Genomic DNA, 14693 nt, shown 5'->3' with positions numbered 1-14693 from the left:
AAATTGTTATTTCACTCCGTTATGCCTCAAATGCAATGCAGGTTCCATAGAAAGTCTTCAACATTTAATCTTTGATTGTGTGCAATATAACGACTTCAGACATGAATTGCTCATTAAACTGAAAGCGAAGAAAATAGATCCACCTTATATATTGAAAGATCTTTTAACGAGCTTTGATATGGAAATAATACTGGAAATTGTAAGTTTTCTTAAATCTATAAATAAGGTAATATAAAAAAACTGGTCATACATACAAGAATGTTTATCGAGGTTCCATGCTCAAAGTAAGCAGAACCTGCTGAAATTCAGCAAACAAGAAGAAAGAAAGAAAGAAAGGTTTCTATGCCATCTCTTACATACTAGTTCTCTGTACTAGCTGTACACACTAGAAATTCGTCCAAAATTTATTTTGCACATCCATAAATGGTCAAATTACTAAGGTTGGTTACGAGTAACAATGTTGACTTTCAAAGAAAATTCATTAACCTTTTATAATAAAATCGACCTACTGGCCAACTTAAGAAATAAAACAAACATTAAATATAATGTTTTACGTCTTCTATTATCTGTCTAGAAATATAAAAGTTCCCGTCTATGGACCTATCAATTAGTGTATGTTTGTATATGGCTCGTTCCTGTTTCGGAGTATGAAATCGACTCAAAGGCTTTTTGTGAAACACATACATCATTGGATTGAATCTACAAACAATGCAGTGTAGTCATATACCTTATGAAGAATTTCTTAAACACTTTACAAGATAATTGATCATAAAATACAATAAAGTGTGTTAATAATAGAATTAAATGTACATATTTTACAATGACTAATATTGGTGTTTGAATACTAAGTCACTCCCCAAAGGGATTACAATCAGAACAATAAATCTCAATATCAGAAAATATAAAAAAATTGGCTACACATGGTAAAAAACCTCACGACAGAAATAGTGTGTGAAATTCAATTTATTTTAATTTATTACCAACGGATCAAAACCGTTACAGCATTTGAATGCAATAACACAATTTTGTAATAATTACAATATTTATATCTAAGCTGTAAACAAGCTGTCTTATAACAGTGTAAAACAAGATTGAAATTAATAAATAAGTCAACGTTAGTAAATAAATAAGTAACAAATAATAGTAACAACAGTAAAAAAAACCAAATAGGGTGATGTTATGGAAGTCATAGGAATTGATAATCTACTAAAGCTCATCGATAAACAATGTAGAAAGCAGTAAGTTTGTTGGTAGGTATACATATTATGCTACCAAGAAGAATTTTCATGCTGCAACAAAGATTTATAGAGACGAAAACTGCTTCTGGGGAGTTGTAGTAAGAGGCTCAGAGCACTTATGTTTTATGAGATAGCAGTAACCCCACCGCTACTAGCTTTATTAATTGTGTCAAGAATTACATCCTTCCTAAGAACTTGGAAATTAAGTAGGGCCAGTTTACTTGCGAATACATTCGGCATGGCATTGGTTTTAGTGAGAATTACAATGTACAGGTATATATATATATATATATATATATATATATATATATATATATATATATATACAGGAAACAATCAAATGGCAAAGCTCCGTAAGTTTGGTCCTAAATTCATTCGCATTTTGGTAATATATGTCTAGATGCGTTGATCCGTTGGAAGATTGTGTTTACTTTTTAACAATGAATGAAGTACTATTGATATGCCTTATGGAGAAGTTGTATTCACCGCTTTCAGTTCGATATTTCAGGGTTTTACGAAGACCCTAGAGATGTTTCTGTTTTTAGTTAACCTATCATGGGAGAAAAACAATGTATCTATACGAGGATATAAGTATTGCAGTACGTCGATTAAGAACTTTAGAGGAATTCTCTTGTTTCGGCTGGAGAACTCAAGATTTGTTTTGTGGGGTAGGAATGTTCGAATGACGATTTCCCCAAACGATAGAAGGTAAAACTATCAACAATAGAATTATCGGTAACCAGAATTGTATTGAGAACATCCTGACAGGTACCTGATTGCAAAATAAAATTAACTGTGTTAAAAGTAAAATCTCATAAAATACACAACGTGTATCGACTATCGAAGTACCATAGACAAGCTACGCAAAAACTGCTTAAGAAGAAAGAAGAAAGTGATCGAAAAGAAGAAGAAGAAGCAACTCCAAAAAAGTCTGATTTGCTTAGTTGCTAGCTTGTTTGTACTGTACGTTTCCAAATGGAGGGAAGAATATTATTGTTTGCGTTAAGTGTTGATATTATAGCTGTTTGACGTTATATTTGCCTAATTAATTATGGATGCGAATAAGAGTTGGTCTTCGGGGTTTGAATTTGTGGATATCGAAATCATTGATCACAAAAATGAGTAAGTAATCTAACTTAACATTAGCCGCTTTACGTAGGCTACTCTGCAACATCATTACGTATGTACTCTAATCCTAAGAAAGTCGTTTGGAATGTGTCTGTAAATAATCAGCATTGTAGCTTACCATTTTATGATCATCTATTACACATATTTTTCAAAGTGTGATAATTATTTGTAATAGGAGTTATTTGAATTTGTGTATATTATAAATTAGCCTATTGTTTGCCTTAGGCTAGCTTAGACTTTCATTTGGACGAAACATGAAGCATTGTATTTTGGTCTTGAGATTAGTAATATTAACACTATGTATTTGCCAGGGATGTTTCACTGATTTGAAAGGATTTGTAAGTGTTTGGAAAAAATGTAAAAACTCAATTTTATATAAAGTAAGTACTAGCCAATTATGCATTACAAGTTTTACAAAATTATGTTCTATTAGTGTATATTTAGGCAAAACATTTAGCCCAACTTAATTTTTTGTGCATCACCACTATCAAAACGCACAAAACATAGCCTATGATAGGCTACTGTATTTGAACAAAAAAGTTTGTTTTTAATACTCTTACCATCTTATCTCTTATCTTAGTAATAAATAAATAAAAAAATACATACACAACAGATAGTTTTTATATAATGTAATTCGTGTCAACATTTTTGTTTCTATAGTTAAGATAATCATAAATATGATTCTATTGTGGTGGTGCCTCATATTATACTTTAGCCTTATTTGGCTACACACAAGGGGTAGGGTACGATAAGCGGACCCGGTTTTTTATATCGAAGAATGTAATCATCGATACCTAATATTCGCATTTCAAATCCTAGACTATCAATCGATATAAAAGTATCTATAGTCCTCAATAACAATAATATGTTTTAAATTAAAATATGAATGTAATATTTACAGTGATCAAACAAATTATTATAACCAAAATTAGGAAAACTGAAAACGACCATATTTGCTCCTCTCACAGTTACAGTGTTGTTTCTTTCTCACAAATTTCACATAATGGGTTTTTCGGTACGAGTCCAACATGTTGAAGTCACAAAAAACATTGTCTTATCATCTTTCAAAGCAATGTCGTTTAGTTTTCTAAAATTGACTGTAATTTTTTATAATCAAATGTTACTTATAAATAATTGAAATATTGTATTACGAGTATTATTTGAAAGTGTTTAGAGCTGTTAATGTAGATTATTTAAGTTAATTGTTCAAAATAATTAATCAGTATCGATTGATTATATCGATGGTTATGATTAAGTAATATCATTTGCCAATTTCGGTATATAAAAAACCGGGTCCGCTTATCGTACCCTACCCCACACAAGAAAGGTACAACACTAAAACGTAGTATGTTTTCATAGGCTATAAAAAATGCCTGAAAAGTCATACTAAAAATTGGAATGTCCATGCATCAATATCCCAACCTAAATTCTCCACATTAGTAACATTGTCTTATAGCCTATAACTCTTTAATACCACTTTTACGTAAATTATTGGAAATTTTTCCACAAAACACTAGCTAAACGAAATTAAAAATAAACAAATCACTGCTGATTTAACAGGTTAGCTGTACTGTAACTATGCTACGTTGTTGCTGTGATTTGATATTAAACACATTGATATTGCACGTTTCTGAATGTGTTCAGGGGGCATTAAAAAAATCTACAGCATGAAAGTCAATTGATTGATTAACTATTCATGGTGGCACTGTTCAACTTTAAGCACTTAGAGTGTTAATGTTAAGGCTGTGGTTTCCTAGACGCGTAATAGATGCGCTGTGGCTTGTACCTCGGTCGAAAACGCAGCCGCCGTCCAGTGGTTTCCTAGACTGCGTAGAATACACATGGTTGTGCGTAACATGACTTCTCGTACAAAGAAATTGCTAGCTGCTGCACTAATGCTATAAATTGATTTAGATCATGACATGGATATTGTGGCATTACAAGCTTCGAAAAAGCGTAAACAGTGCGCAGTGAGATGTTCAAAAGAAGAGACAGTGAAGGTGCTTACAATTTATTAATTGCCCTCATGGATGTTTTAGTTATAGTAGCAAACATGTCAATTTACAATGTAAAAAATATAATTATATGAACAACTTACCTGATTTATTCAGCGAAACTCCTTTTTTCTTCCATATGACGTCCTTCTTTATATTACTTTTATAGTCAGGATGACAAAACTCGTTTATAGCGCTTTTTGGCATCACAAGCGTTTTATGATGTCAACGGGTTTTTGGCATGTAACTGGGAGACCACCCAATCAGAAAATTGTCTACGTTGGTGGAGGTGGGAAATTGGCGAGTGCATGGAAAATGAATTAATGCTGAATTGTATGTCTTGAGTGGGATTTTATGTAGTGCATATGAAAATATTTTAGTTATAAAAAAACTGGTGTTTGCTATACATGTAAAACCATGTCTTTGCAATAAAGATTTGATTGATTGATTGAAACTTCCATAATATTTCGTTAGAAGAGACCAATTCAGTCAACTCATCGTCGTCATTGTTTGAGAATTTTACCTTCTCGGCGACATTTCCCTCCAATTCTAATTTTGATATTGCACAGGCATGTCTGTTATGCAGTGTATCTCAATAGCGTAAGCCAAATACGCTATTGATGCGCGCGCATTTGGTGCGCACGCACTTGATACGTTGCCTGGGAAACCGCTTATACGAAACCCCATAAGACAAGTGTTCTGCGTCTTAGATACGCATACACAGTGCATCTACTACGCGTCTAGGAAACCACAGCCTTAGCCATAGTAGGCTTACTGTCATCAATGCTATATGAATTGTTTGAACACGGTCTAGCCTGGTTAGTGTTCAAAAAAGTTTGGTATTAAGTGAAGGCCACTATTTTTCATAGAGTTTTTCTTACTGGAGACCTAACAAAAGTACATTATAAGAAAAACAGATCTTATTTGACTGACTTTGAAAATTAAATGTTATTACTAGTTCTTGTTTCTGCTTTCCAAAAGGAAGCAATGTTGTCGAGGAGGACACCACTCTGTTCCTAACTACTATTTGTTATTTAGGTTATATAAGTAGGTATAAACTACATATACATATTATAGTTATAAAAAGTGATAAGATGTCAGAACAGTAGGATGATCTGGCACGTGTTCTAAGGTAGGGAAATTACTGATCGGAAATGCTGCTGGCCATCGGCTTGGTGCCACTCTGCACATCTGGTGAAAGGAAGAAAAACATCCAAATTCAAGCTCAAATTACATGAGCACTCATAAAGGTTATCTTTAACTTTGGTGCTGCTAGTCACAATATATGATAATCTATCTATACCTACTTATATCACGTAGGTGGTGATCTGCGAGAATGGTATGTCCAACTGTTATCGCCGGCTATCTGGTGTATTTGATATTGTGACTTGTGACGTACATTTTCATCAATCGCATTAAAACTTACATGGCTGCAAACCCTAGGAACCAGTTTAACCTAGCTGTAATTTATTGGTGTGATGAGGTGGGCCCCACTATCAACCCCACCAAGGCTGCGGTGGTTGTCCTTACCAGGAGGGGACAGATGGAGGGCAATGGGCTATTTCTATTCAGAGGCTCCTCCATTGAGCTGAAGTCTGAGGTCAAGTACCTGGGCGTGATCCTAGATAGGATTCTAAACTGTGGACCTCATCTAGAAAGGGTCATCGACAGAGGGAAATGGTCTTTAATTCAATGCAGACGCACATGCTCGTGAGAATCTTTGTCTGCAATATAGAAGCAAGACGATCAACATTTCCACGGATAGTCATGCAGCAGACGGCGCTGAACTCTTGTGAGTTCAAATCCAAACTTGTCTGGGATTGCTATCAAGTTGTTTCTTCCCTTGCCAGAATCAACAATGTTACTATTTGTTGGGTTCCTGGTCATGGGAGAAATCCCTGGGAATGAAAGAGCTGGAATGCCCTGGCCAACCGGGGGTTCAGCGTCAATTATGACGGGCCCTCAACCGTTCTGCGGTGTTCCAAGGTGTGAATGAGTGTGTGTTTGGACTGTCTTGAAATGGGTTCGCACTGAACATGAGAGAAGGTGGAGGTTGCATCCGGGTTGCAGTCGCCTTCCTCCAGAGTGGCGTCGGACCTTCTCTAACTAAATAGATCAATGTCTCCTCGGGTTATAGGTCTGATCATGGGACATGGTCACCTGAGGAAGCATCTTCACAGAGTCGGCATCCTTCAGAAGCATCCGCTCTGTAGAATGTGTGATGAGCAGGATGAAACTGCCGAACACTTGCTCTTAGATTGACCTTCAATAGCAAGGGAGCGGTATGCCATCTTTGGTAGTTTGGACAAGGGTGGTGAATTTCCCCAGGAGGACCTGGTAGGTTGTTTTCGGCGGTATGTGGAACTGCTGGAATCATAGACTGATAGGCCTCATGGTGTGCTTCCGGAGTGTGCAAAAGGCCCTTGAGGCTTAAGTGCAGGGCAGTAGGCCGCCCCATAGAAGAAGAAGAAGCCTGTCGTTTTGGATTTTCTTGTATTTTTTTATACTGCTATTCAACAGAAGATAGGAGGCAGAGGAAGATATCCTTAAGTATTCCAGAATTCACCACGTACACAGTCACTTGCTTTGTGCCATGATTTCATAAATATTCATTGATTGCTTTGATACTGACATAGTTGCTTAGAGGAAGAATCAAAATACTCACAACTACCCGTTTTTCTGAGGTTTTTATCCAGCCATTGGACATGAGCGCCTTGAAACCTGGCACGTATGTAAGCACTTGTTTTCATGATTGTGATAGTGTAAACATTCACTGATTCCCAGCAGGGATCACTTCTGGCTGGTTTATACCTTCCAGTAGAACCTACACTGGGCACAGCAAAATCCGATGTGTCACTTAAATCTGGGCAACCTTATGGATGACCAGGAGCAGAACATCACTAACCGCAAATGTTGAGATTCTGGGGTGCAAGGTTAATTCGTTAGGTCTAGTCTACTGCAGGAGATGACTGTTGGTGGGGTTCGTTCCCTGAGTGTCAAAGGTTCTTGCTAGCCTCAAAATAAGTACGAGGTGTGTTCAAAAAGTATCGTGAATTTTGTGTATTTTCAAAAATCATTTATTTATTCGTGAATATCTATTTTGTCCCCTTCAATGTAATCCCTCTGGGATATTACGCACTTGTGCCAACGTTTTTTCCAAACTTCGAAGCACTTCAAAAAATCATTTTTTTGTATCTTGTTCAGCTCCTCCTTCGATGCCGTCTCTATCTCGTCAATCGTGGCGTTGCGTCGTCCTTTCATGGGCCTCTTCAGTTTCAGGAACAAGAAAAAGTCACAGGGGAATCTGGGGAAATGTTTTTCAGATCTGGGGAATACGGTGGCTGCGGTGTCATTAGTGTGTTGTTTTTGGCCAAGAAGTCTCGTACAAGCAGTGATGTGTGAGCAGGGGTGTTATCGTGGTGCAAAAGCCAATTTTTGTTTTTCCACAAATTCGGGCGGGCGTTTCTGGCGGATTGCTTTGTGCAAATTGCGCATAACTTGCAGGTAATATTCCTTATTCACCATTCTACCTTGTGGCAAGAACTCATGATGCACCACGCCCCTGTAATCGAAGAAAACTGTAAGCAAAACTTTCACATTCGACCGAACTTGACGTGCTTTTTTCGGTCTTGGTTCGTGCGGCAGCTTCCATTGAGATGATTGAGCTTTGGTTTCCACGTCATAACCATAAACCCACGGTTCGTCACCAGTTATGACCCTTTGGAGCAAATTCGGGTCGTCGCGGACAGATTCCAACATCTCATTAGCAATGTTCATGCGATGCTGTTTTTGTTCGAAATTGAGCAATTTTGGTACGAATTTTGTGGCGACCTGTCTCAAGCCCAAATTATCGATTAAAATCTAATGGCACGAGCCAATCAATATGCCTAGGTCCTCGGCAATTTCTCTAACTGTGATTCGACGATTGGCCAATACCATTTTCTTCATTTCATTAATTTTTTCGTCTGTTGTTGAAGTGCTCGGGCGTCCGGCACGCTCTTTGTCGTTCACATCTTCTCGGCCTTCTGAAAACATTTTGTACCACCGATAAACGTTGCTTTTGTCCAAAGTAGCTTCTCCGTATGCCACAGTCAACATTCGGAATGCATCCGCGCACTTAATTTAGTTTTTCACACAAAATTTGATACAGGTTCTTTGTTCCATTTTTTTGAATAGGTAAAAATCAAAGACGAACCAAAACACGTGCAAGCAAAGCAGCTGTCAACAATTAACTGAACATACAAAATGGCCAAAATTGTCAACATAAGTGAGAGACATATGTACCAACATAACGCCACAACAAAATCTAAATTCGAATACACGTAACCCGTGAAAATTCAAAATTCGCGATACTTTTTGAACACACCTCGTATGTGCCCCACCCCCTGCCTGGTTTTACTGCAGAAGTTGGCTTAGAGCTGGCCTCCCCCTTCTTTGACGGGACAGGAGACATTGAGATTAGTGCCCTGAATTCTTCCTCATCTATCTCGATAGGAGGCGGCCTCTACCCGCAACCTTACCCATCCAAAATATCCTGTTACTCCTGAAGCAGCACAAAGGTTTTTATAGGATTAGTATAGGTGCAATTTCTAAGCTTCTTGTCCTAAGAAGAAAAAAAAAAACATTCACTGATCTCTTAAAACTCACATGGTTACAAATAGGGAGGACCAATTAAATCCTTTTAGTGTCGTCATGGCATTTACACATAGTAGACATGGTGAATAGGGTGTAAAATGCATGCGTTTGCTGGTAATATTATCCGTATTTAGACGATATCTACTAGTACACAGTTGAAATATCTGAAGGTACTTTTGTGTTATCAGGAGTTAACTCTCAGTGTATGAAGGAAACAGGATTTTTCCGGACATTTGCCATCGTTCAGTGAAACAATAAATCAGTAACACTACGTTTCGAGATCTGCAATCTGATCTCTTCTTCAGGTAAGGAACTAACCTAATACATAATATTACAAACTAGGTTAAAATAAACAAATCTTACCAAAGCGTTGTGGCACGCCTAAGTCAGGAATCACAACCTACATGTTGTCAGTCGTAGGTGGTTAGTAGACGAATGAAGACGTATTGTGACCTGTATTCCGTAGTTCTGTTTTAATGATTAGTGTTTTGTATAGTTTTTTATTAAGTGCATGTTTATAGAGTTAGTGAAGTTGAGAAACAACATGTAGGTTGTGATTCCTGACTTAGGCGTGCCACAACGCTTTGGTAAGATTTGTTTATTTTAACCTAGTTTGTAATATTATGTATTAGGTTAGTTCCTTACCTGAAGAAGAGATCAGATTGCAGATCTCGAAACGTAGTGTTACTGATTTATTGTTTCACTGAACGATGGCAAATGTCCGGAAAAATCCTGTTTCCTTCACAATCCTTCCATCGTCAAAAATAACCTTCAAACAAAGAATTGATTATTATTCTCAGTGTATGATATTACATTTGGAGCAAATAAATTTTTAGTTGTTAAATGCCAGAAAAGACATACTGATAAATAAGAATAGTAAGTTGTGTTCACAACGCACAAAACAATTTTCCTTAAAAATAGTCATTCGCTGTCTTTGACTTGAGGTCACTTTAACATCTGTTGAGATTTTTGTTTAAATTTTTGTAAATTGACTGACAAATTCAGGTTTAGTTTTACACTTTTTAAATTGGTATAATTTTGCTCTGATTTTATGGATATATTTATTAACCATTTGTGAAGAATTTAAATATAAGGGATATATTTGCAAACAGTGTCCTACAAACACATAGGCTACATTTTAAATCTAGGCTCGTTTGAGAGAATGACACTGGAAAGATGCGATTTCAACAGAGAGCAGAGCTTTTGCGTGTATTTTACTAAATATTACATTGAACGAGTACCAAGATTTTTGTAACTACTATATTATACTTATCGGTTTTCCAGTAATTTATTTATTTTTTTTAATTGGGCGGTACAGGTAATTCTTGTCCAATATCCAGCAGATTGGGGAGATAGTATTTTATTGTTGATTGCCACTTTTCAATTTACCCTCAATAGAACCTGCTATTTTTAATCCATTCGAGACTAAAAATAGACATTCAACAACAAGAATTGACTTCATATTAGTTATAGAATACTTTTTGCAGAGTTCTTATGCTTTTTACTTCAAAATATGAAAATTGTTTAGTTAATATGAACGAACTTGAGTTATTTTTAGTATTATACTTTATACGTTTATACTTCTTTTATTTCAGAGTTTTTATGTAATTTTAACCCTATTTAGTTTGGCTTTTACTAGTAATACTAAATCAATTTTTAATTCTTGAAAAACAAAAGCTTTAAATAATCCATGTTTAATTTGTTTACTGCGATAAATTAATGAAATTCGTTGTGGCAGCTCATTTTAACTACACATAATCAAATTATCAATCAAACAAATTATGAAAAAGTGTATAATTTATAATATATTGTTTTGTAATAAATATTTGTGATTATTGTTGCAGGACCGAGAAAGAGAAACCTGTAGAAAAATTTAAATGTGACCAATGCAGCTTGTTTTTTTTAAACAAAGAGAAACTTATACTGCACCAAAAAAAACATGTTACAGAATCAGAAGAATCGGTGAAATGTAGATATTGTAATAAAATACTATCTATCACAGAAGAGAGCAAGGAAAGTTATAGCAATAGGAAATGTGAAACTTGTGAATACCGTTGTACTATATGTCCACAAAGGTTTTTGCGCCACTCCAGTTTGTTGAACCATGAGAAAAATCATAAATTACCAAGAAAGAAACGAACCTCGCTTATCAATAGGAAACGCATAAATGGTTTGAAAACTCCTTACAACATTGAAAATCGAGTTTCTAAAAGAGGAAGACCAAGAAAGTATCCTCTGATAGCAAGTAACACAACAAATAAAGAGAAAGAAAATAGCGAATTAGGGATTAGCCCAAAAAAGAAACAAAAGATCCAGTCAGAATCATCAGGAAGTGATGACTCTACAGTAAATCTCGATAATGAAGTTTCACCAAATACTAAGACACTTAAACGTTCCTCAGTCAGAGCTGGTAAATCTTCAGCAGAAGTAATGTCAAGCCCTACAAAGAATAAAACAAACACTGCACTCAGCAGTTCTCCGCTTTCAACTCAAATTTCAGAAAATGGAGTCAACTATAAACCATTTTCTTGTCATGTTTGCGGGGATCATTTCGTCTCAGACTCAGTACTTCTGGAACACATCAAAACTCATGGTGATGTAACCAAGGGATTTAAATGCAAGCACTGTGATGATGAGTTTGTTGATATTTATAAAATGCAGTTCCATTTAGCAATATGTCCTTTTGCTGAAGATGAACTGGAAACCTCAATCAAGAAAAATAGTCTGCCACCTCAGTTTTTAGCAAAACAGTCAGTAACTGTGAATGAAATTCCACGGAAAAGAGGTAGACCAAGGAAAATAAAAACCGATATGCCTCAAAATTCTGAAGAAGTTCATAAACCAGTAACAACAACCGCAAAAAGATACTCTATAAAGAGGAAATCTGATGATCCAGCAGGATCCGTTATAAAAACACCAAGAGGTGTTCGAACCTCATTACCTGTACGTTTTAGAAAAAACAGTAGAAGCAAAAGTTTGGTAACTGATACTAGTTCGGGTATTAATGAACAGGGAGAGAGTCATAGTGACGATAATGTAGATGATGACTCTGAAGATGTCATGGTAGATGATGATTTAAACACTAGCACAAAGAATGACCATTTAGATAGTGGTGATGAAGAAAGGAAAAAGATGCATGCTTGTCCCTTTCCTAGATGCGATTTCAAATTTACTAGAGAGAAAGCATTACTTTGTCACATGAGAAACCATAATGACGATTTTGATGAAGTCCTCAAGTGCCATAAGTGCGACATTCCATTTGATGATTTGCGGTCTTTAAGAATACACATAGACGACTGCAAAGGAATAAAAGAAGAAAAAGATGATGACTTTGAAGAACCAGATGATCCGGATATTGATGATCAAAGTGAAGGAGTATTCCACACATTCCAAAGGTCCAAGGGGAGCTTTTTGTGTAAAGTCTGTGGAAGAGCTTATAACACTGCTGCAAAACTTAAAAGGTAAGATTTCTGAAGTTTTTATTAGATTCTCTGGCTTCATTCAAAAACTTTGCTTCAAATATGGTTTTGTAAAGATGCTTTACTGAGTAATTTCACTTTTTATAAATTTTCTTCTGATAGTTGTTTATTTAGATTGTACATACAGGTTAACTAAATATTGATTTTCAATTAAAATGTAATAAAATAACATTTCTTCTTGTCATATTGGTTCTTCAAATGATAATAAAATATGAACTAACCAAAATTCAAATTTTAAAATATTTTGTAGTAGAAAAATATATATTTAATTATCTTTATAAGAATTGTTTGGTATGTTTGGTAACTACCATTTTTTTGTTGTGTCAGGGGGATAGCCCACAAGGAGTGAGAGGGAAATCTTAAATGAGAGCATAGGTTGAGTAGTACATCAAATTAAAAATCTATTAGTAGAGTACAATGCCACAAAAATGATTTCAAAAGGTTCACTCTTTAAAAAGTTTCCCTAGTTTAAAGTTTGAAACATTTACACTGTATGACCTATTCGGATGGTTTAATGTTATTGTCTTAGCTCAAGTTGTGAAAGTTAAACTTAGGACCAGTTTTCAATTACCAAGTTTAACTTTCACGAGTTAAGACAATAATATTAAACCATCTAGAATAGGACCTACAGAGTGTAAATGTTTCACTTTAAACTAGCGTAATTATTAATTAACTGCTCAAGTTATCTAGTGGGTTCTTAAATATAGAAATATCAAATTGAGACAATTTCACAAACTAAAGTAGCTATTAAATCTGAGCCTGTAGAAAAATATCTTATTTTATCTTAGTTCTTTATTTCTTTGTTAGAATTTTGATCACTATAATTCAGTGTTTGAATGAAGCCAGAGAAAACAGATGTTTATAAAGTCATTGGTATGCCTTGTTTACTAATTAAGGGTGATGGTCCGTCTAGATGTTTTAGCTTATCTTAGTAAGTTACATAAAAATATTTACTTTTTTATAATACTAATATTTACATTAAATTGATAAAAACCTTCTATGACCACTATGTAGATGTTTCTATATAATGTGTCGAATACATCATTTTCTTCCCATCAGAGCTAAAAACAGTCCTAATCTTTCAAAAGTTTGGAGTGATTCTCATATGGATAGGCTACAAGCTAATTCAAAAACATGTTCTAGATTTTATAAGTTTTTTAATACATTTTTACATTCGTATTTAAATAACTAACAAAAACTAATTATTTTGGATTGAAACATTAGATATGTTTAGAAAATAATATCATTTTGGAAAACGTAAATCTATAAACTTGTCTGTCACACTGGATTTGTTTGAGTTTATTATTGATTTGAAATGTAGTCAGTGAAATCTTTCAATAGGAATATTTCAATACAAGATTTATTTAAAGGTCTTCAACTATATCACTCATAACTGAGTTATATTATCCTGCTTCAAAGTTACCAATTGTGTGATCAGGCCATGTTTGGAAAACATTTTATATATCATCCTAAGATCGCAGAGTATGGCAAAATCATGATTTTAGTTTTTTTACAATTTCTTCACCTTAAAATTTTTGAAATATGATCTTTTCAGAATTATGATGATGGAGTTGATTTTTCTAAGCTTATTCAAGAGCTATCTGAAGAAATTATGTTTTAACTTTATGATTCAATGTAGTAAGGATCTTGGTCACTTTCATTGCCATTATTCCTGGTCTTCTTTTAAATACCAATAAGGATATTTTGGATTATATTTTGTTTAGTTTTTGGATTATATTTTGTTTAGTTTCTTTGGTAACTAAAATGATTTATTAATAATAATTATAATAATATATTATTTAACTTTCGATGGTCAACATTAATTTGTATATAACCCCATCTAGTGAAATGTAAAAGTCGTCAAACTATGTTTATTTCCTTGACAGAATAAAAAAGTCCCTTATTGATTCATGACATGGTATTTTAAATTCAAACAGAAAAAGCATTTCTTTAACTATCACATGCAGATGTTTATACAGGGTGTCAATTAAGTCTGGAACCCCTTTTTTAATTTTTAAACCACAATATAAAAAAATACAAAAGTTCACACGTGCTTACTGGTGATAGTAACGCACATATCTGCCCAATTACCGACCAGATAATCCTTTTGGGGGACGGTCCACAAGGAGTCAGACAAAATTCTTAAATAGCAGCATAGGTCAAGTTTGGTATCAAATTAAAGGTCTTACTTAGCAGAGTACAATGCCGCAAACCGGACT

General features: G+C 34.8%; 1 protein-coding gene across 4 annotated transcripts in view; it reads left to right on the top strand.

The window, feature by feature from the left end:
• Positions 1–2125: 2125 nt before the first annotated feature.
• Positions 2126–14693, top strand: part of LOC124367865 (zinc finger protein 354A-like) — a 64174-nt gene continuing 51606 nt past the window's right edge. The window contains exons 1-2 of one of the 4 annotated variants that reach the window (XM_046825037.1): positions 2126–2360; positions 10840–12456. In XM_046825037.1, coding sequence (XP_046680993.1) covers positions 2290–2360; positions 10840–12456 — 1688 coding nt within the window. In that variant the 5' untranslated portion in view covers positions 2126–2289. The remainder of the gene's footprint in view (positions 2361–10839; positions 12457–14693) is intronic. The other 3 variants (XM_046825038.1, XM_046825040.1, XM_046825039.1) reach the window with 3 other exon arrangements.

The sequence above is a fragment of the Homalodisca vitripennis genome, chromosome 8 (genome assembly GCF_021130785.1).
Source record: "Homalodisca vitripennis isolate AUS2020 chromosome 8, UT_GWSS_2.1, whole genome shotgun sequence".
NCBI classification, from domain to species: Eukaryota; Metazoa; Arthropoda; class Insecta; order Hemiptera; family Cicadellidae; genus Homalodisca; species Homalodisca vitripennis.
This window is presented reverse-complemented; position numbering and strand designations above follow the sequence as displayed.